We start from the raw sequence: 23,026 nt of genomic DNA on the forward strand, positions 1-23,026 counted from the left end.
CCACACTCCAATCTACCCCCTACATCCCACTCCACCCAAATCTGTCCTACTCCAATCTACACCTACTCCAATCTACCCTACTCAATTTAACCCCACTACACTCTAATCTACCCCACTCCACCACACTCCTCTCTACCCCACTTCACTTCACTCAAATCTACCCCAATCCAACCCCCTTCTCCCACTCCAATCTACCCCTCACCCCAATCTTCCCCCACTCAACCCCAACCTACCCTACTCCAATCCAACCTGCTCCACTCTACTCCACTCTACCCCAATCTAACCCACTTCACTGCAATCTACCCCCACTCTAATCCAACCCCACTCCAGTTAACCCCAGTCTATTCTATCTACTCTACTCCCCCAATCTACCCCACTCAACTCTAATCTACCCCACTCCATCCCAAATTACATTTCAATCTATCCAACCCCACTCCAGTCTACCCCTTTCCAATCTACCCCCTGCAGCCCATCCAATCTGCCCCAATCCAAACCAATCTACCACACTCAATTCCACCTTACCCAATGTACCCTACTCCACTTCACTGTGCCACCCCACCCATGTCAATCCACCTAGCCCACTCCAGTCTACTGTACTCCACTCCACACTACCCCACTCCAATCACCCCTCTTCGATCTACCCCACTCCAATTTTCCCCACTCCGATCTACCCCACTCTGATTCACCCAACCTATCTCACTCCACTCAACCCTAGTCTAGCCCACTACACTCCATTCCATTCTACCCGTCTCCACTCTCCGTAATATATCTCACTCCACTCTAATCACAACCCCACTCCAGTCTCCCCGATCTGCCACCTCAATTCTACCCCAGTCTACCACACTCCATTTCACTCCAATTTACAGCATGCCACCCCAATCCACCCCACTACAGTCCAGTCTAATCCACTCCACCCCTTTCAACCCACTCCAATCTACCACACTTCACCCAAACTACCCTACTACAAACTACCCCATCCAATCTGCCTCACTCCAATTTACCCCCATCTCCACTCCAATCTACCCCACCCAAATCCCATCTACCCCACCCCAATCTACTCCCACACCACTAGGTCAATTTCCACTCCTGCGATCCACTCCATTACACTCCAGTCTACACTATTCCACTCCAGTCTACCCCACTTCACTCCATTTTACCCTAATTCACTCCATTCTACCCTACCATAATCCACCCAATATATCCCACTCCAATCTACCCCACTGCAGTCTACCTTACTTCACTGCAAATTGCCCTACTCCAATCTGCCCCACTCCAAATTACTCCACCCCACCTCATCCTGCCCCACACCACTCTATCCAACTTCAATACAGTCTACCCAGTTCCACTCAAATCTACTCCACTCCTGTGCATCTTGCTCTAATCAAACCCATTCCACTCAAATCGACCCCACTTAACTCCAGTCTCACCACCATAATTCTCCCAATGTACCCCAACCCACTCCAACCGACTTTACTTCAGTCTAGCCCACTATATCCCACTCCACTCAATCTACCCTTCTCCTATCTTCCCCACTCCAAACTATCCCAATTTGCTCCACTCTAGTCTACCCCAATTCAATCTACCCTACTCCAATATACCACGCTAATCTACCCAACTCCATCTTCCAATCAACTCCAATTTACCTCATACCACCCCTTTCCATTCTACCCCCACTGAACTCTGTCAATCTACCCCACTCTACTCCAGTCTACCCCACTCCAATCTACTCAACCCCACTAAGTTTTAGCCATGCTGAACAGCAGCCACACTGGTGTACAATAGGGCTAAAACACATAGCCACAGCCAGTGGCTCTCGCATGGGCAAGACCGATTGGCTTTGCAAATGCTTTTCTTCCTCCTCCACTCTTTTTTTATTTTTATCTTTTTAACATTACAACTCCATTACAGTGCACATCAGTCAGCATTGAAAGTTCATTGGCAATATAACAATGCAATCACGTTCTCTTTCTCCTCCACTCTTAAACACGAGGGCGCTCCTCATATCACTTGTAACCCGAGCAACCCGGTCTCTCCAGCACGCAGCAAACACCAACGTCGCTGGATGGCATTCTTTAGGAAAGGGCCGATAGCTTTCTAGCAGCCAATTTCAAAACATGCTGTCTGTATAAACACACATCTGAGCACCGTTTCCACACCAGACTGCTTGCGGCCGAATCATCCCCAGGACAAGATTTATAATGCAGACAGGCGGGCGCAGACCCTGATATCAAACAGTACTTTTTGTTGCAAGGATAATCGGAAAGAATCACAGTCCTCCACACTGCTGTCAAACTGCAGAGCTGAATGAGCAGTCAGATGTTTTAGTACAACATCCCTACTGCTTCTTTCCAGCATCGCACAAGAAAGTCCTCATTTTCTCATAGCTTGTCAAGAATTGTCTTATCCCTTTGACCTGGGGTGACCTTTGCGTTGCTGTGGAAGTTTTTTAGTCTAGCGAATATACTTAACAAATCTATACCTATCAAATCTGCACATTATAGGAGTTGTAGGTTTAGTTCTTCAAATAGCCCAATTTGGCCATCGCTCCTGATAAAACTGCTTCACAGAGAGAAAGGTGGTGCTGAAAAAGGTGTGCCCCAGTGTCACAGATACATCTATGCATTCCTATTTTTGTTTTTGAAAAATGTGAAAGCTTTTTAACATCTTTGTTGGCAACATATTGGCTACTCCCCTCCACTCTACTCTCCTTCACTCACTCCACATAAATCCACTGCACAGCATGGCACATGATGCCAATACACATGGCTTCACTCAACACCACACAATTCCACGCCAGACAATTCCACAACACATAATTACACACCAAACCACACAATTCCACTCCACATAATTTTTATCCACACAATATAATTCAACATCTTGCCACATAATTTAACTCCACGACATGCCATGCAATGGTACTCCATGTAAATCCACACTATGCAACATATTTGCACTACACACAATTCCACTACACACTATGCCACATATTACACTACACATCTCAACTCCACACCACATATATTCACTCCGCTCCATACCACATGGCTAAACTACATTGATAACACTAGGATCTCTCTGCTTGCTGCATCCTATTGGTTTTGCCAGTGCTTGTTTATTTAGGTTGTTGCGTATGGCCTGGTGATAGCTTGAGCTGTGTCGCCAGGTTGGTTTCGCAAAAAATCGATGATCAAAATCTATTTATCCATATACACACACACACATTTTGTTTCTGCCCACAACAGCTTACAGTATGGGGCATTTGACAAGCCCACTTCTGCTGTGGGCTCTTTTCTCTGTGAGTGACATCTTTTTGCTTGTGCACAAGTGTGCATCTGCCTAAACTGAGTGCTCTTCAGTGCCAGGGCTGGTAGGTCATGCTGTATTTTCGTTTCTACTTCCATGCTTCTGCTAACGCGGGATTACTGGTTACTAATTATCTTACCAAATCCCAAACTATGTCGACTGAATCGTTGGTACCTGTCTTGGAGTAAAAGGTAATCTCGCAATAAGTCAATCAATTTAAGAACTTACACCACTCTAAATGACCACTGACCAAAATTAAGTTTTAAAGTTTTAATATAAAGTCAAAGATAACTGAAGATACAAACTTCTCAAAATGAGATTAAGAAGATAAATCGGTATCACTATGAACATGAACTTTTTGAATAGTCTGAGTCTGAAAAACAGAATAATAAGTACAAGCTCGAAAACCATCAGGGTTGCCAAAATGGATACAAGTTGCAACCTCAAAGTCATTACAGAAAAGAAAATTAAGGTTAGTCTGTCCCTACACTATTTTAAATGACATCCCTACTTAGCAAGATCTTAACCCTCTTGGTGTCAGCCGTGGTGACTTCCTAAGAAGATCACGCACTTCTCTTTGTCTCTTCTCTGATAATGGGTCTCTCCTGATCAGCCTATCTGCCTACCCATCCGCTTCCTTAGGCTCCCAAAATCATCTGCTCTGCCCTCCTCCCAGGTCTCTTTCCCTAATACCAAATCACATTTCTGATAGGAACGCCCCTTGGGACACCCCTCACGTGGTACATCTTTGCGCGGTAAACTCCATGATGGTACTCTTGAAGACCCTCGTTATAGTTGACCTTGGTTCCCAGGCTTCTTCTTCAGTGCGCTGATACCCCCTGAAATTCCTGGAAACTCCTACAGGCCTGCGCAAGGCGCCACTGAACAAAGTCCCTTTCATTCGAGCTGATTAGGACCCTCGCACCTGCATACAGCTCGTCCTGCAGTGGGCCTCAAATTCCAGACTCCACCATATCTTTAGTCATAAAACACTCTCAAAGCTCTGTGCTGGACACCTCGCGACCTCTTCTCTAACGAGCACATGACGATTTACACGACATGACATTATCGGCTCTGGCCTACTTGATTTACATGCAGCAGGTCCCTGCACTCTTAAAACGTTAACTTGATTTAAACAGCAAACATTCTTAACTAGCATACGTTTCTAAAATAACACATCTATAAAGCATATACTTTTAACCCTAAGTTCAATAGTACATTTTGGAAGAACCATGTCAACCTTATCTCACATTAATTTAGCAGCACGTTCAGGTTTGCTGTGAATTGCCCTAAGGCCTACACATTATACTGGATTTTCAAAGTTACATTTAATTCGGACATGATTCTTTTAACATGAGAACATGAGGTTTTCACATATATTCCAACATTTCTACCTTAATCTCACACTGTTATAATTATAGTTACTCTACTTAACATTCTATACATTTCACTACTGAATATAAAACACTCGTGTGCAAAACATGTTTAAACTAACTACGTGCTTGTAAATATGGCGTACTTATACATTTTTTTCAAACTTGTGCTCTCTCAGTCCCCCCTTTGATGACCTTCAGGGGTCATCATCACCAAGACACTAAAAATGTAGAACCTTTTAAAGTGAAGACAGGGCAGTTCCACCTCTTTTCATACTCTCTAATGCTTTCAGACTCTTATATTGAGTGTCCTGCATCGCTGTCAACTCTTCTTCCTGTTTCTTCATAGCTCTCTGTAACCTATTTGCTCTATAACATTGATACAAACGCACCAATCCCCACAAAGTGATTACACAAATCACAATTATGATGATGGGTTTCAGTATGTACCAAACGATACCCTTTCCTAAGTTGGCAAACCAACTTCCAACTTTACCCATTCCATGGCCTACTTTTTCCCACACATTTACCTTTGCCAGGTCCTCAATTTCGTAGTGTATGGCAGTGATGTTTTGTATATATTTCTCTAGAGGTTTTGAATTGTCTGGAATGTAAGTACAGCATTCCTGGACCTTCAAAGCCCTACAGACTCCTCCCTCTTTTGCTAACAGAACATCTAAAGCAAGTCGGTTCTGAAGAACCATCGCCCTAATCGATTGCATCTCTCCTTCTATCAGCATCAATGATCTTGCAGTACTAGCAGATAGCCTATCTACGACTGTAGCTAACCTCCTGATCTTAATGTCATTCATTATCAATCCTAAGAAAGGGAATGCAGCACCTAGTACATCTCCAACTACCTCGGCTGCACCCAGCCCTCGTTTCCATCTAGTTGATATTTCCTTCTTAGGCGTGTCTAAATTCTCAACATGATATATTTTAGGGAAGACAACAGCCAGATAGCATGATCCGTACCAATTATCTGGTAACTTCACATAGGCATATCTTCCACATACAAAATATACATTTGGTATTGCTTGCATCCCTTTCATAAAGTTTAGAGTAATACTCCAATTGAAAGGCATGTTCACAATGGACTTGACCTACATAAAAGTTTTCATAATATGAGTAACTCCTGTGAATGCACAGTTTTCCCCGTTTATCCTTATCCAAAGCAATTGGACCAATACTACCTTTTCTTTGATGTGCCCTCTCCTCCTTGGTCCAATCTGTTTCCCATTGTCCTGATGCTTTCAAAATCTTCTGCCTCCTATATCTAGTATCTACCTGTGCTATAAACTTTTTCTCAACTTCTGATATTTGACAAGTCAGATTGTTCCTTCGAGCATGTGAAGTATCTAACGTTTTCCATGGAATAAACCATTTGTGTAATCTGTCTTCGCTTTTGTAGTAGTCCCATTTGTTCAAATGCCTGAAATTCGGAACCTCTGGCAATGTCGAGTCGAAATTCGAGAAATAATACTCGAATCCTTCTCGTCCATAAAACATGCTCAACAATAAACTGCACGTTATTCCATATGTCAACGGAAGATGATGGTATCTGATACCCTCCTCCACTGAAGCTGGTAATTGCATACAAACATAACAATCCTTCACTTCCATGGCATCAACATATTCATAAAGCAATTTAGCATAAGCATTTGACTTGTAATTTCCCTGTGACTCGTCGGTGTGAAGCCTTTTTATTTCTGCATCTAACAATGCTTTGTCTTTCTCATTGATGTTTCCCTTCTCTTTAATAATGGTAGTTTTTGGTGTTGATACTCCCTTATCCTCCTTAACTGCGGTTTCATCCCCTTCGTGTCCCGCTAGGAATGAAACAGTTACCACTAAAATTATAAGAGAAACCACTACTCCTAAAAGTATAACAGCTATACATTTTGCCCTGCGGTTCGGGTTGCCAGCCTCCATGTTCTCAAACAGTGTAGTTTTTGACTTTCTTCCAGCATTCACTTCCTCTTCTTTTCAAACAAAGTCTTTCTCTCTTGCAATGTCTTTCTTTGAACACTTGGAAGCTTGACAATTTGTTTCCGCAAAACAGTTCAAAGTCCAGTAGAAAATAGACAACCCTAGCCCTTCTCCATCCACTAAAATGAAACCCCTATCACTTTTCTTCTTCCACTCGGCGCTAGGTTATCTTGCAACAAGTTTACAATTTCTTTTCAAAAGTCTTGTTTTCATCTAAAGTTATGTATGGCTCAAGGAGTGACACTACGTCTTCATAAATGTCCATCCGAAGTATCATTCCCTCAGGTTCTGGACAGTTCGTACCACAACATGGAAAGTCAACTTTTTCTAGGATTATTCTCCTTATTTCGCTCAAGACAAGTGGACGGACAAAATTGAGAGTTAGCGTTTTTTCAATTTCCACTCCTGGTACTATCAGTTCTACATCCACAATTACAAAGGGGTCCGTTCTAATCAAGATCACTTTCTTCACCTTTCCAGTTCTGCGCCCCTTTGAAGACATTCACAATATGGTATTAATCCACAACAATAAGCGCTCCTAGCATTTCTACTACTCGCTCAAGCATTTCCAAACGAAGAAGAGTTCCCTCCAATATTGGATATCGTGAACAGCAAACTGGAAACTCAACTGTCTCTAAAATCAATTTTCTTATTCCACTCAGGAGAGCAGGATGAACGATGTTGAGTGTCAGCAACCTTTCGGTCTCCGCTCCTGGTAGTAGAAACTTTATTTGCACTGTGATGATCGGGTCAGTTCTGATCAGTTCCACTTCCCTGATCCTCCCTGTTCTGTGTCTCCCAGACATCTGCAACGAGGTAGGTCCAGTCGGGAGTAGAGTATCTTCTACTAGGCACTCGCACCCTCCTTGATCTTCTAAGACCCTCCTCGGCTTGATCCTGGATATCTTCTTCTGGATCTGAGTCTTCGGATATAGGAGTAAGCGTTTCTTCCTGGGCCGACCTCAAACTTAGCCTTCTTCTCCTTGTTGGCCAAGTGGCAGCTCCAAGCCTTATTCTCCTATTTCTTGTCCTCCCACTTGGTTCTTGGTCGCTCCGATACGGATCTGAGTCAGTCGTATTCACTTCTGCTCTCTCCTTCAGTTGCGTCTTCTGTCTCACTGCCGTCCTGCCTTCGCTCTTCTTCTGAATCCGTTGCGTTCCCAACTTCTTCCGACACCCCCTCAGCTGCCTCAATCCCTTCTTGCGACTCTTCTTCCACTTCCAGGCTTTCGTCTGGGACGGGAGCTGTTCCTTCTAGAGGTGCTGGAACTCTGCGAGTATGGGATGCATGGATCCAATTTGGCAGCCCCCCGCACTTCACCGCGGTGTTCGTGATCAGGATTACCTGAAAGGGCCCACGCCAGCGAACATCTAGGCAGTTCTTCCGGACGTGTTTTTTAACTAAGACCCAGTCCCCTGGGTTCAGGTCATGACACAGGTTCCTCGCTGCTGGAACTTCAGCCGCATGCACCTGAAGGGACACAGAATGGATGGCGTCAGACAGTCCTTTACAATAATCCAAGATCAGATCATCTGTAATATTCAATAGAGCAGTAGTTGGAACTGTAGGAAGTCTCATGGCCCTCCCCATCAGGATCTCGTGAGGAGAGAGACCTGTCCTCCTATCAGGTGTGCTGCGCATGCTCATGAGCACTAAAGGAAGAGCATCTGGCCAACTCAAGGATGTGGATGCCACTACTTTAGCCAATCTATTCTTCAAAGTGCCATTCACTTGTTCCACAATTCCTGAAGCTTCTGGTCGATAACTACAATGCAGCTTTTGATCGATATTCAGTGTGGAGCACAACATCTTCACTATTTCGCTGTTAAAATGTTTTCCTCTGTCAGATTCCAAAGAGGCAGGCACCCCGAAGCGCGGTATCAACTCCCTGAGCAACAATTTAGCCACTGTGAGTGTATCGCACCTACGTGTAGGGTACGCTTCAACCCATCTGGAAAATACGCATACAATCACCAACACATACCGAAGGCGATTGACTCTTGGCATTTCGATGAAATCTAGTTGCATTCTATTGAAAGGCCCCCCCGACCTCCCAATGTGACTCAGTGTGACTGGTGTCCGTTTGCCTACGTTCAGCTGTTGGCAAGTAACACATCGCTTACATACTGATTCTGCTGCTATTCTAAATTTAGGGCAATACCAAGTTTGCCTAAACACTCTCATCATAGCATCCCTTCCTAGATGTACTGGACCATGTATTTCTCTCGCCATGGGATTAGCTAATTCTTCAGGTAACACAGCTCTCCCATCTGCTGAAACCCAAAAATCCATTTCACTTCGCACACAACCTGCTATTTCCCATGCCTTTTTCTCTGTTTCAGGTGCGTTCTCCTGCATTATTCTTAAATCCTCCCAAGTGTCTACAGTTTCTAACATCATACTTAATTCAGTCTTTTCTTCTGCACCTTCTATTTCCACCTTTGAGAAAGAATAACTTTGTTCCGCACAATAGCGTGCGACTTCATCAGCATATCTATTACCTTGTGACACAAAATCTGTATTCTTAGTATGAGCTACACACTTCACTACCGCGATGTCAACAGGACCTTGTAATGCTTCTATCAGCAATCGCACAAATTCTCCATTTCGAATGGGCGAACCAGAGGAGGTCATGTAACCCCTCTGAGACCACAACTGCCCGAAATCATGAACCACACCGAAACCATATTGGCTGTCCGTGTAGATGGTGACTCTCTTTCCATTTCCTGCTATGCAGGCACGAGTTAGGGCAATCATTTCTGCTACCTGTGCGGAATGTACTCCTTCCAGGCAAGCGGCTTCCACAACTCCAGTAATGGTACAAACAGCATAAGCTGCTCTCAACCGACCAGTATCGTCTCTTAAACATGAGCCATCAACAAAATAAATTTCATCGGGGTCAGACAATGGCTCATCCACTATCTGGTCTGGGTTTCGTGCATAGTTCAGTCACATCAAGGCAATCGTGGTCTTCACATCCTTCGCCTTCTATTACCGTAGGTAATGGCATCAAAGTAGCAGGATTCAAGACAGAGCATCTCCTGAGAGTCACGTTCTCTGCGGCAAGTATAACTTGCTCGTAGCGCGTGAGCCTACTATTGGTCAGATGCTGCGTCTTCGTCCTGGTCATTAGCAATTCAACTGAATGTGGTACATACACCACTACTGGATGTCCCATCACAATAGTCTCGCTCCTTTCAATGCTGACACCCGTTGCAGCAACGGATTTGAGACATCCGGGCAACGCTGCGGCTACTGGATCTAATGTAGCCGAAAAGTATGCAACTGGTCTACGGGCATTACCGTGGGTCTGTGCCAAGACTGACAAATCACATCCCTCTCTCTCACAGCAATAGAGTGAAAATGACTTTTCGTAATCTGGCATTCCCAGAGCCGGAGCACGACATAAATCGTCTCTCAGCTGTAAAAACGCCACCAGACATTCTTCATCCCATGGTACCGGATCACTCACCTCCTTGTGCGTCAGTTTCTGTAAGGGCTTTGCTTTCAGTGAGAAGTTAACTATCCACTGTCGGCAGTAACCCACCATTCCTAGGAACATTCTAACTTCTCTCTGTGTTGTAGGCGCATTCATTTTCATTATCGCCTCTATCCTCTCTGGGGACACCTTACGTTTCCCTTTTTCTAACCTGTGCCCTAGATACTGTACCTCTGTCAGACAGTACTGCAACTTGCTCGGAGATACCTTATGTCCATTTACAGCTAAATGATTCAGTAAGGCAATTGAATCTGCTTTACAAGCTTCCTCTGTTTCTGACGCAACAAGTAGGTCATCTATGTACTGTACCAGAACCGAGTTCTGTGGCAGTACTAGATTCTCAAGATTCTTTTTCAGCAACTGATTAAAGATGGATGGGCTATCTGTGAATCCTTGTGGGATTCGACACCATGTTAAAACGCGATCTTCCATTTTAAAAGCAAAAAGATACCTGCTCTCTTCATCCAATGGGATTGAAAAGAAAGCCTGACAAAGATCTATCACTGTGAACCATTCTGCTTGACATGGTATTTGAAACAATATCACTGATGGATTCGGTACCACGGGACAACATGAAACGACTATGTTGTTAATTTTTCGTAAATCCTGAACTATCCTAAACTTCCCACTAGGTTTCTGCAAACCCATAATCGGGGAGTTACAAGGACTGCCCACGATTTCTTTCAGTATTCCCTGTTGAATCATTGACTCGATCACAGGCTTGAAACAATATCACTGATGGATTCGGTACCACGGGACAACATGAAACGACTATGTTGTTAATTTTTCGTAAATCCTGAACTATCCTAAACTTCCCACTAGGTTTCTGCAAACCCATAATCGGGGAGTTACAAGGACTGCCCACGATTTCTTTCAGTATTCCCTGTTGAATCATTGACTCGATCACAGGCTTTATTCCCGCAATCGTTTCCTGGGACAATTTGTATTGAGGCGTTCTTGGAAACTCAACATTTGGTTTTACCAATATTTTTACCGGTTCTACCCCCTTAATCAATCCTATTTCTTCTCCTGTGAAATCCCATACCTCTGACGCCACTGCATCTCGTAAATCTTGGGGAAGATCTTCTATTGTCAGAGTAGGATATAGTTCTACACAAGATTTGGAATTGGCCACCTTAAAAGTAGCATCTTCGTCGGTAGTCTGTACCTCCACTCCTTGCGGGGTGCAGTATATGGTGCAGTTCAATTTGCACAACAAATCCCTTCCTAACAGACATACCGGACTCGAGTCACAAACCACAAACTGATGTTCGTTCATGTGGTTTCCAATTTTCACAGACACTGGTTCTGTCAAGGGACTAGTCATTCTTTTATTTGCGACTCCTACCACTTGAATTGTTTCCCCTGACATTGGCAAGTCTGGAACTACCGCTGATCTCAGAGTCGAACGAGTAGCCCCAGTATCCACTAAGAACGTAGTGGGACACCCTGCCACTTCTGCCTCAACAAATGGCCCTCTTTGATCCACTTCTAGGACTGCCCCGAGGGTACAATCCTCTTCACTGCTCACCCGTTGTCCTGTCAATGGGTCAATGTAATAACACTTTTCTTCCTCGATAAACAGAGGCATTTGTTTAAAGACCTTTCCCCCAGCTGCTATCTTCGGTGGCTGTGGGAATTGGGCCCGTGGAGCCGAAGTCCCCCCTTTGGCCACCTTACTACTTGGGACTGTCACCTTTTGCACTGGGTCTTCTTGGACCTGTTCTTCTACTTCTAGCTCTCCATTTTCAGGGTTAAAGGGACACTCGCGTCGCCAATGCCCCACCTGGTGACACTGATGACACTTTGTCGTTTTCTTTAAAGTGGCAAAGTCTATCCTAGGTCTCTGCCCTTCTTCATTATCTTTGCTCTGACCATTTGGTTTTCGTCCCATCCCCTGCTTCTGCTGGCCACCCTTCCCAGCGGACTGCATTTGCACCACCATCAATTTCTCCTTTAGATTCTTGGCTTTAGAATCTATCTCGTCACTGCAGTACCTCGCATATCGTAAAATCTCATCTAGTGGTTTGTTCTGCCAACAGATTAAATGTTGCTGTATTATCAAACAAATATCAGGTCTCAACCCCAAGACAAACTTTGACACAAACTGCCCTATATCTTTGGGATCCATTACATCCAGTCCACTGTATTGCTTGAATGTTTTCAATAATCTTTCATAAAACTCGTGAACTGTCTCCTTGGGTTCCTGCCTTGTTCGGTCTATTTTTACCCAATCTATGTCCTGTGGTGGTACCTTATCTTTCAGCCATGCTATTACCCTTTCATACTTTCGCATGACAATCTCAGACGGTCCATTAGTCCGAGCATCCCTCAATGGTTCAGCATTTGGCCATTCGACACTAGTCTTACAAGGGGTCCACAGATCAGATGGGACCACGATGTCAAACAACGTGTTCAAATCAATCCACAATACTTTCGAGATTTTGACAAACCTCTCTACCTGTTTATACCATTCGACTGGATTGTCCCGCAACTTCGGAAATGAGTTGGTAAATGCGGCTAAGTCTCCTCTACTCCAGGGCACATGTACATAATTTCCATTTGATATTTCTCGCAAAGGGAATGCCTCCATCTGCATTACCCTTCCCTCAGGGGTCATCACATTTGTACTTCGCCTAACCGTGCCCTTTTTCGACCACCTTTCTTCCCATTTATCCAGATCTCTCCACACTCGTATCCCAGCTATCAACTCCCTTATGTGAGTTTTCAATCCAGTAGTCCTTTTCTCATCTAGATCCTGGTCTGCGTACTGTAATCTGTGGTTACTCTGCAATGCCCTTGTCCTAGACAAATCCACGGCATATCTATCTGCCAAATCAGTCAGTTTCTCATGAAACGCTCTAGCTTTCCTAGTAATATCCTTTGCCATGAACAATAACTCATCCTGTTCATACAATTCTATCCTTTCCAAAGGCAATGTTCCATCTATTATCTCATCAACATCTGATTTTAAACTGGTAACATCAAGCCTTTTTGCCTTAATTTCAGCTTTCAAGACACTCAATTTAGCTCCTCCATCCGCATCTCTCCCATCCCAGCTCCGAGATCTACGTTTAGGTATTGGTGAATTATAGGGAGTCCTCCCCTGTTCCCATCTCTCTAGATCCCATGCCTTTCCATCTTCTCGGGGTGGGTGGTGAAACACTCCTTCATGCCTCATAGCCCCTCTCTCCCCATCCGGGCTAGTTTCACGGGATGCAGGGTAAGATGTTCCATTACTCCCTCTTTCTTTCCTACTTCCCTGTGATTCCTGATTATTCGAGGCGTGGCGGGACCTATCGCTGTTCTCCTTTCTCCAATGTTGAACGTCTTCCCCGAGTGTATGATGAAGGCACCTAAACCTATTCTGAAAAGCCCGTACCGCCTCATCTCCTCCTTTCCCCCAGAGACGGGACATTTCCTCACATTCTACAATCCTAGTATTCTGTTCCGGTTGTTCTCTCTGATTTGTAGGACATGCATCCCCTCTATTCTCTTGACTTTGGCCTTCCCGGCCCTGACTGCTTTCGCTGGCCCCACAATGAGATACTGTCCCATTGCCCCTGGTATCCCACTCTTGTTCCGTTCTTGTCCTGTTACTCGGGGATACTACGGACCCGTCCCATTCCCTCAAATCAGCTCTTAACTCTGAAAAAGATCTTGGCCGTGGTCCCCTTAGATCCATTGGTCCTCTCGGACCTCCCTGTTCTGAATTGGGACCAACAGTTGTGTCTAATGGGGTGTTCCATGTTACCGAACCTGGCAATTGTTTCCATGCATTTGTCACATTATTCCTCCTTTCCATCTCAATCCTTTCCCTATCCAATTGCCTTTGTTGTTCCCCTCTATCTCTCTCAGAATTATAGATCGAAACTATGGGTCCTATGGTAACAGGCACTTGAAGAGCGTCTGGCAATCCCACAGACTCAACCCTTTCGGTATTTGGCGTTTTCTGCACCACAAACCTTCCCACTACACTCTGTACAGTGTTGTTTGGAGGTGTTTCTTCGCCTTTGTTAGGTGTCCATTCCGATATAGGGAGTGGTGTATATCCCTCTATGTCATTTCCATCTTCCCTTGCGAGCCCTCTATCTTCTATTAACCCCACTCTCGGAGGTGGTCTATCCATTAACAATCTGTTTATCAGATTGTCCTCCGACTCGCTTTCCTCGTCTTCTTCCATGAGGTTTCCTCCTCCTGACACCTCCCTCATCGGATACATTTTCTCCACCTCGATAGTCTGTACTCTCCAACGCTTTTCCTCCTCATCCCATTTGGAATCTCGCACTGCCCTTACCGATCGCGTCAGTCTTTGTTGACGCCTGTTCAAATTTCGGTTGTGTGCAGCCTTAATCCATGCATTAAGAGCCTCAAACTGTGTTGGTCTGGGCGAGGGTTTCAATGAGGACATGGTTGCTTTTAGCCGATGTAACACCTCTAATTTAAACGTCCCGTACCTCGGGAACTGCATTTCCTCATTCCCTTCCGTAAGCTTATTCCAAGCCCCAATCCACAATATCGTATGCAGCCCCACATTCGTTGCCATATAATGAGCTGGCGTACCCTCCGGCGGAGCCTCCTCCCCGTAATAATGTTCACTTCGTTTACGTTTAAAAATCCCTTTCAAACACTTAAAACACTTCATGATTTCTCTTTTCTCCGCGTTCGTTTACTTCCTGATGATATTCCACCAATCTCAGCCCCGTTCTCACTAACTGGCCTATCCGTACGCGACTTTCCTCCGCCGTCACGCTAGCCGCCCAACCAGAGCGCGGCTCTAGCTAACGTCACACCAACCGCTCAATCAGAGCGCGGCTCTAGCCGACGTCACCCGTCCCCCTTCGCAGCAGTTCCCCTCCTTTCTCAGCTCGTCTCCTCGGTCATGCACGCGTCCCATTCATACTCTGAAAAATGATTACTTCCGTCCAAGCGATCACCTTTCTTTGACTGTACGCCCACAGTCTTTCTGTAGTTGTCACCTTAACTTGGCAAGATGTCTTTCCGTTTACTTCCAGACAATCGCCTTCTCCGATAGGTTACTCACACGCAGTAACTTTCGACCAGCGTCCGTTACTCATACATTTCACTCTTACACTCCCCCTATCTTGGATCCACGGCGGTCAATGGTACCTCGTGACCTCCGTACTATGGTCGACAACTACCCTGGATGTTCGATACACCCAAAACCACTTAAGCTCTGGCCTGAACTTAAGATTTCACTAGTTCACCCGTTTACCAGGTTACCAGCTTACCAGGTTGCGCGCGCTCACAACCTTCTCTCATTCACACTACAGGCATTCAACTCCGCAAGACATTACAATACAAATACAACACAAAACACCGCAATCTGTTCACGCATGACCCTTTTTATACTCACTCTCCGATACTGCTGCTTTTCTCGCACCGTCTGCACCTTTCGGCACACGATTCTTCCGCTGCTCGTCTCTCGGCGTCTCGGGCCTTGGGGTAAACTAACCTCTCTAGATTACCTTCCTCAAGAAGATAACCATCCTCACTCTGCTACCAACTGGTAACGCGGGATTACTGGTTACTAATTATCTTACCAAATCCCAAACTATGTCGACTGAATCGTTGGTACCTGTCTTGGAGTAAAAGGTAATCTCGCAATAAGTCAATCAATTTAAGAACTTACACCACTCTAAATGACCACTGACCAAAATTAAGTTTTAAAGTTTTAATATAAAGTCAAAGATAACTGAAGATACAAACTTCTCAAAATGAGATTAAGAAGATAAATCGGTATCACTATGAACATGAACTTTTTGAATAGTCTGAGTCTGAAAAACAGAATAATAAGTACAAGCTCGAAAACCATCAGGGTTGCCAAAATGGATACAAGTTGCAACCTCAAAGTCATTACAGAAAAGAAAATTAAGGTTAGTCTGTCCCTACACTATTTTAAATGACATCCCTACTTAGCAAGATCTTAACCCTCTAGGTGTCAGCCGTGGTGACTTCCTAAGAAGATCACGCACTTCTCTTTGTCTCTTCTCTGATAATGGGTCTCTCCTGATCAGCCTATCTGCCTACCCATCCGCTTCCTTAGGCTCCCAAAATCATCTGCTCTGCCCTCCTCCCGGGTCTCTTTCCCTAATACCAAATCACATTTCTGATAGGAACGCCCCTTGGGACGCCCCTCACGTGGTACATCTTTGCGCGGTAAACTCCATGATGGTACTCTTGAAGACCCTCGTTATAGTTGACCTTGGTTCCCAGGCTTCTTCTTCAGTGCGCTGATACCCCCTGAAATTCCTGGAAACTCCTACAGGCCTGCGCAAGGCGCCACTGAACAAAGTCCCTTTCATTCGAGCTGATTAGGACCCTCGCACCTGCATACAGCTCGTCCTGCAGTGGGCCTCAAATTCCAGACTCCACCATATCTTTAGTCATAAAACACTCTCAAAGCTCTGTGCTGGACACCTCGCGACCTCTTCTCTAACGAGCACATGACGATTTACACGACATGACATTATCGGCTCTGGCCTACTTGATTTACATGCAGCAGGTCCCTGCACTCTTAAAACGTTAACTTGATTTAAACAGCAAACATTCTTAACTAGCATACGTTTCTAAAATAACACATCTATAAAGCATATACTTTTAACCCTAAGTTCAATAGTACATTTTGGAAGAACCATGTCAACCTTATCTCACATTAATTTAGCAGCACGTTCAGGTTTGCTGTGAATTGCCCTAAGGCCTACACATTATACTGGATTTTCAAAGTTACATTTAATTCGGACATGATTCTTTTAACATGAGAACATGAGGTTTTCACATATATTCCAACATTTCTACCTTAATCTCACACTGTTATAATTATAGTTACTCTACTTAACATTCTATACATTTCACTACTGAATATAAAACACTCGTGTGCAAAACATGTTTAAACTAACTACGTGCTTGTAAATATGGCGTACTTATACATTTTTTTCAAACTTGTGCTCTCTCACTTCTTTTTAAATTAAATGTTTGTTGTGCACACAGATATAGGTGTCATGTGATATTTGTTATAGTAGAGTCCTCTGTACAAAGAGGGGATGTAGAGGTGTCCCCCACACCCATAGGTAGGGATTACGTAATTGGTCTGTTTAACTGAGGACACTTTATGACTAAGATATATCTTTATGAAGTTCTTCATGCGGAGAATTCTTTTCTAACAGGAGTTCAGAAGTAAAAGATTGTGCCCGGGAAATATACATTCATTATGTTGGTAGGAGGGATAGTGTAATGGGTAAACTTAGTTCTTGTACAGGTGGGACTTTCAGTTTGTGTCCTCACTTTACCATATCATTTTGTGAATGGTGAATGCTGAAGTGTTCAGAAAGCATGCTGAGCAGTTAGGTGGTGGCAGGAGTGGGATACTTGTCAGATTACAGATAAAGGTTTTGTTTGTACTAGACTACACCAGGTATCTTGCTAAGGACGGGCTTGCTGATTTACGTGTGTATGATAACTTTCTGCTAGTGACCGTTGATTGTAAGTGCTGACACACTTTGGGCAGAGAGCCTTGCCAGAGCTGGGCTGTATGAGATAGTGCAAAAGAGAGTTGAGGTCAGACGTTCATACCTGACCTGCTAAGTGGTTTATTTTTGCATGGTCCCGGGCCATGGCCTTCATCTGTTCTTTATCTGTTGCGCTGAAAGGTTTCATTACCAGTTTAGAAAGAAACGGTTCGAAGTCTTTTTCCCTGCCTATCATTGGAATCCTTAAAGGGAGAAAGGGACTATGTTGGAACCAGGCTTGTACCTAAGGATGATACATTTACAGCCCACTCATTAAGAATGCTTTCCACTGGTTATATGCAGACGTAGGAGTGTTTTCTAAATTTAAAGTTCATGATAATTGAATGCTTTGCATGGGGGCCACTTACGTTTGTTAACCTGGGACTAAAGCAGATAATTATACCAAAAAAATGAAAATTCCATATATTACAGCATCCTTTGATCCAGTGAGACATGTGACTTTCTTCAATCTGTTTCAGATGAATTACCTGATCATGGAGGAAAACGTTGATAACGATCCCTGCAAGTTCATTCTCATGAGCCGCGAGACGTCAGAACGAGTGATTTTACAGGCTGCCAATGCAGACATTAAACAGGCTTGGGTACAGGACATAAGCCAGGTCCTAGAAACCCAGCGAGACTTTTTAAATGGTGAGTACAGGACCATGCCTTTGCCTGTCAAGGTTGTCTATCATCAGTGATCAGTAGCTAGCAGCCTGCTTAAGTAATGATTACTCCAGGCACAGGCATCCGCCTCCGTAGTCAATCCTTAACCAGTTGTCTGTGACAAATGAGACCATGGAAGACCACAAGAGACTACCTATGAGACATGTAGTGCATAGAAAGACTGGATGGGATTTAATGGAAGAAAGTACATCTTTCTTATGTCCCATATCTTTGTGATGGACTATGTTGATTGTGACACCAGAATGCATCACCAACTGTGCTAGTGTGCTTTTTGTTGCAAGTGTCAAAATATAGAGTATCGGACATAACCTAATGAGAACACACGGGGCACTACTGCTACGTTTGCTTTGCACTACTTCTTTTAACGATTTTAGCCTGTATTTTTTATTTTTTTTAAATGTTCATATATCCTGTTTTCTGATGCATTCAGGGAAGTTATATTCTCTTGTAGATGTTGACACATAATTCATTTTTAATTAACTCAAATGAGGACTCTTTGAAAGCAGAAACGTTGCAAGGATGCCACACATTTATAAGATGACTTCTAGTCTGCCTCGTGTGGTTGGCAAGAGAGTCGAGGACAGATGTCAGTTTGACTCGGTTAAGTAAAAAGACGGACCATCAGATCTTGAGTTCGTGGTAGATTCTGGAAGATAGCATTGGAGTCCAACTTCACATTATCCATTTTTTGTTTTTTGTGTTGTGTAAACTGAGCTTCATCAAGCAACTGAATGCTGCTTGTGTTCAAGAGAGCACAGTAAAGGATGCTAGTTAGTGTGAGACATCTAGGAGGTTGCATAAACCCTACATGTACTCATTTTAAAGGATATTCAAATACAACACGAACACCTTTTATGCAAGTCAACATTAAACAAGTAATGCTTTATATATGTGAAGGGGTTGCCCATCAGATGATGAGTGGAGAGATACATGCATGGAGAGATACTTAGATAAATATCAATACACAAACGAACAATAGTTCTGAGAGGTCCAACCCACAGCGTTAATGTCCCTCTAGCTGCTCTTAAGGAGACACCACAATGGAATTATGAAGATAATTTAGCTAACTTAGTATTCAGTATTAGCTGACATAGTGCTTTGGTTCTCTAGATACAGTTTTCACTTCATTTCAACAAAGTAAAGTGGCTATCCAGTCAAATAGGCCTCATTATGTCTTTTCTAACACAGCAAAAATATTGGACCAGTTATTGCTCGAATGATTTGGCAGTGGGTTAAAGAACTGTGCCATTTGAGATGGGCAATTACAGGCAAGATCATGTAGGATAAAAGGAAGAATGTAGGTGATACAGCAAGGGTAGCCATGGCATTCGGCCTAGATTTAGGCTTCTAACTAGTTAAGCAAAGTAGATAAACATTGGTACCGAGTTCTTACATTGCCATAAAATCGGAGTGTTTAGGACTTGTAGTAAACCTAACTACCACTCACTCCTAATACAGAGACCTGCAATCTTTCTCTGAGGACCAGGCGCAAATAACTGACAAGCAGATAACTTCCTTCTTCCATCTCACCCTTTGAACCACAATGCAGTGCGAATAGCTGCAAGCGGTAGGCACCGGCACTTCATTTTTGTAGTCTGGGAATTATTTTTTATTCTCCAACTTCGACCACGAGTGACCAAAAAAGTCAGAATTGAGAGAGAAATGAGGAGTAAGAGAAAGACAGCAAAAAAGTAATATAGGGGGATATCATGGATGAAAAAGAGCCTGCGAGTGACCGGAAGTGTAGTGTGGTAAAGGCAGTGGCATACGGGGAAATCAAGACAAGCACCTTTGGTATGTGGAACTCTCACCATTAGATGGCAGTGACCTACTAAGAACATACATTGGTAAAGCCAAAAGGTCTGCCTTGTATTTGAGTCCTTACTAGAACATTAAAAGCACAAAAATATTGTTTCTATATTCAGTGCATCTAATTGTTGATGATTCAATGTACTTTTGAGGTAAAAAATAATCCTTCATGCATGGTTGTGAAATTGCGCCATAGGAGGTTGAAAGATGCAAAAAGCAGCCATAATGTGAGGCGGGAAGGTAATACGCCTGTGGGTGGAGCCAAAGCACACTACAACTATACTTCGGAGAATTGGTAACAGTATGCCTTGCAAAAAGCTGTACAGTCATAACTGACATAAAACACTGAGTCCCTGTGCTTACCTTTTTTATACTGAGCACTGGATACATCGCTAGCAAGCATGTAGGTTCTATGTTCTTCACATTCTGAAGAGTCGTTAATTTGGCAAGTCTACAACTTTGAATGACAAGAGGGCAGAGCCCAGGTGGGTGTTATGTCACAACACATTTCAGTGTTGCTTCTCTCTATGGTTGTCTAGGTTTGGATACAGTCCACTGCTTTCTGCTGCAGACATTTTAACCAGTATCCTCTCATGTGATGGCCACTCTCGCTGATTTTAGACATGCGTATTCGTCTATATTTTACACACTTCTTTCTTGTAGTAACTTGGAGCCGTAGCACATGCATTTTAAAAGAAAAATGTACAAAACAGAGCCGATCAAAAGGATCCAGTTTCTGCTTTTTGTATGACAAGCAAAGGAATATCTAGGTTTTGATCCAAATGTAGGGCTCATTAGGGGTTTCGGAAAGGTAATTTTTCCCCTGGTAAATACTGATTCAGCAGGGTGCTGCATATACCGGATGCGATATTAAATCATTATTCTGCGTGTCCCTCCTCGAAAAGAGGCATAACTTGTGATAGGTGTTGTACAGTCCAATTATCCCGTTCATTGCCCCGTAAGGATCAGTAGCCTTTTTAATTTTCAATAGTCTTTCCTTGGTGAATTTGGAAATTACAGGATGTGTTATTATGCACAACTTGTAACCCCCATTTGAACTTGAGACAAGTTTACAACCGGACTTGGAATGAGCCCCATTGTCTCAACTATTTAGCATAGTTTTGCACTGAGTACAAAATGTAGCATGCTCATTTTGAGGCTTGTGGTGCTAACCTAATAAATAACAAAATAGTTTGGTTCCACTTCTCAAATGTGACTAACGAAAACATAGGAATACAAATTGTGTTTTACACCATTCTTTATCATGTAGGCATCATTAAGAAACCTATCACTTTCCAAATTAACGTAACTTTTATCTGTGCACTTAACTTGCACACAAATAAACATGGCGTCAGTTGTGCTAGGAAGTGTCTACTCCATGCTGTATTTTCAATACGAATCTAAGAAAGATTGGCCTAAACAAGAAATATAATTGTTTTTAGGGAAAGAAAGGCAAAGTTAAACTGATGTGAATGTGTGTATTTTTATAAACCTAGAATTGCATAATTTATACAATGCTCACATTGTCATCCTAAGGTTTGAAAAATAAGCAGAGTTCTCAAGTTCGAAAGTACCTGCCATTAATTACATAATGTATTGCCAACAAATCTTACGTTACATGAGCCTTATTGAAATGTGAATGAATCAGTAAATGGCCACAACTTATGAATACCAACTTGTATTCCTGGCCTTAGAAAAAAATCTTCCCAAATGCAAATTGTCCCATCAGCCTTCACCACAAAACGAAAGACCCAAGACTGTTTACCCCTTGATGATACATAAGATGCTTCCTATTGTAGTGCGTCCCGCCTGCCCAGTTAGTGTCTGGATGATACCAATTAGAGGGAAAAGCAAATGGTTCTTTGTGTTTTTAACACCATTTAATCACAAATGATTTAACATAACAAACTATTATTTCAGGACCAAATGTTAGTGGTGGCAAGTTACCATTTGCACTGTTTTTGCCATATTGACAACTTGATGAATTAAAATGTTTCTATATGGCTACTAAAAGCTGAATTGAGAAGAGGACAGTCATGCAGCATTCATCAAAAACTGTCATATGTTCCATCTGACCTCAATTCTGTTCTCTAGCCTCATTTTATATAGCAGAGAAATGTGAGGTTCAAGAGTTTGGAGCTGCTGGTAGCTTCATTTTTGTGAAAGCCTTGTGGTAAGCTCAATCCCAGCAGAAATGGCGATGCTTTTAGTGACCTGCCTGTCGGCAACCATTGTGTCTTGATTTGCCATGTCGCCCTCGGTCTTTAGGATCTGTGATTTGAAATAATATAAGAGAAGGCAGTCCAAGTGGAAAAGTGGTATTTCCGCCACATTTTTCCCCACTATGCCAGTTTCTGTCTCCTGCAAAGGTGGACAGCTCTAGATTTGTTAAACCGTGCTGGGGTGGTTGAGGTGATGTCTCCTCTGCACATGTACATATGGCTGCTGACCCATTGAATATATAGATCTACTTTTGCAAACTTAATCGGCAAGAGCAAATAGTCAGTTACCCCACATGAGCTTAAGCAGCACTTTAAATCTCATGCTCTCATAGTAAGTGTGCTGAAAAGATTTCCCAGAAACTCCTTCATCAGCATTGGCCTCCATTTCCAGTGCTGGCTTATTTTTTGTCAGATTGAATCTCAATAGTGACTGGCGGGGGAGCTGGTAATAGTATATTGTCCATTACAATACTCTTCACAGAACTATAGAATCTTTCTTTTTTCAAATACCTTACCGCTGTTTTCAAAATAAAGCAGTTGTTATACTAATTCTTCATTTTTTTCTGTCTTCTCATTCTTCCATATAACTCTGTGCTTTTCTTCCCTGAACG

The 23,026-nt window shown here is 43.3% G+C and overlaps 1 protein-coding gene across 12 annotated transcripts in view; it reads left to right on the plus strand.

The window, feature by feature from the left end:
- The window catches only part of KALRN (kalirin RhoGEF kinase), a 1,598,314-nt gene that overhangs the window by 1,427,891 nt on the left and 147,397 nt on the right, over positions 1-23,026 (plus strand). For all 12 annotated transcript variants that reach the window (XM_078682047.1, XM_078682045.1, XM_078682043.1 and 9 more), the window contains one exon: positions 18,177-18,348. In XM_078682047.1, coding sequence (XP_078538173.1) covers positions 18,177-18,348 — 172 coding nt within the window. The remainder of the gene's footprint in view (positions 1-18,176; positions 18,349-23,026) is intronic.

This window comes from Lissotriton helveticus, chromosome 3_1 (assembly GCF_964261635.1).
Source record: "Lissotriton helveticus chromosome 3_1, aLisHel1.1, whole genome shotgun sequence".
NCBI classification, from domain to species: Eukaryota; Metazoa; Chordata; class Amphibia; order Caudata; family Salamandridae; genus Lissotriton; species Lissotriton helveticus.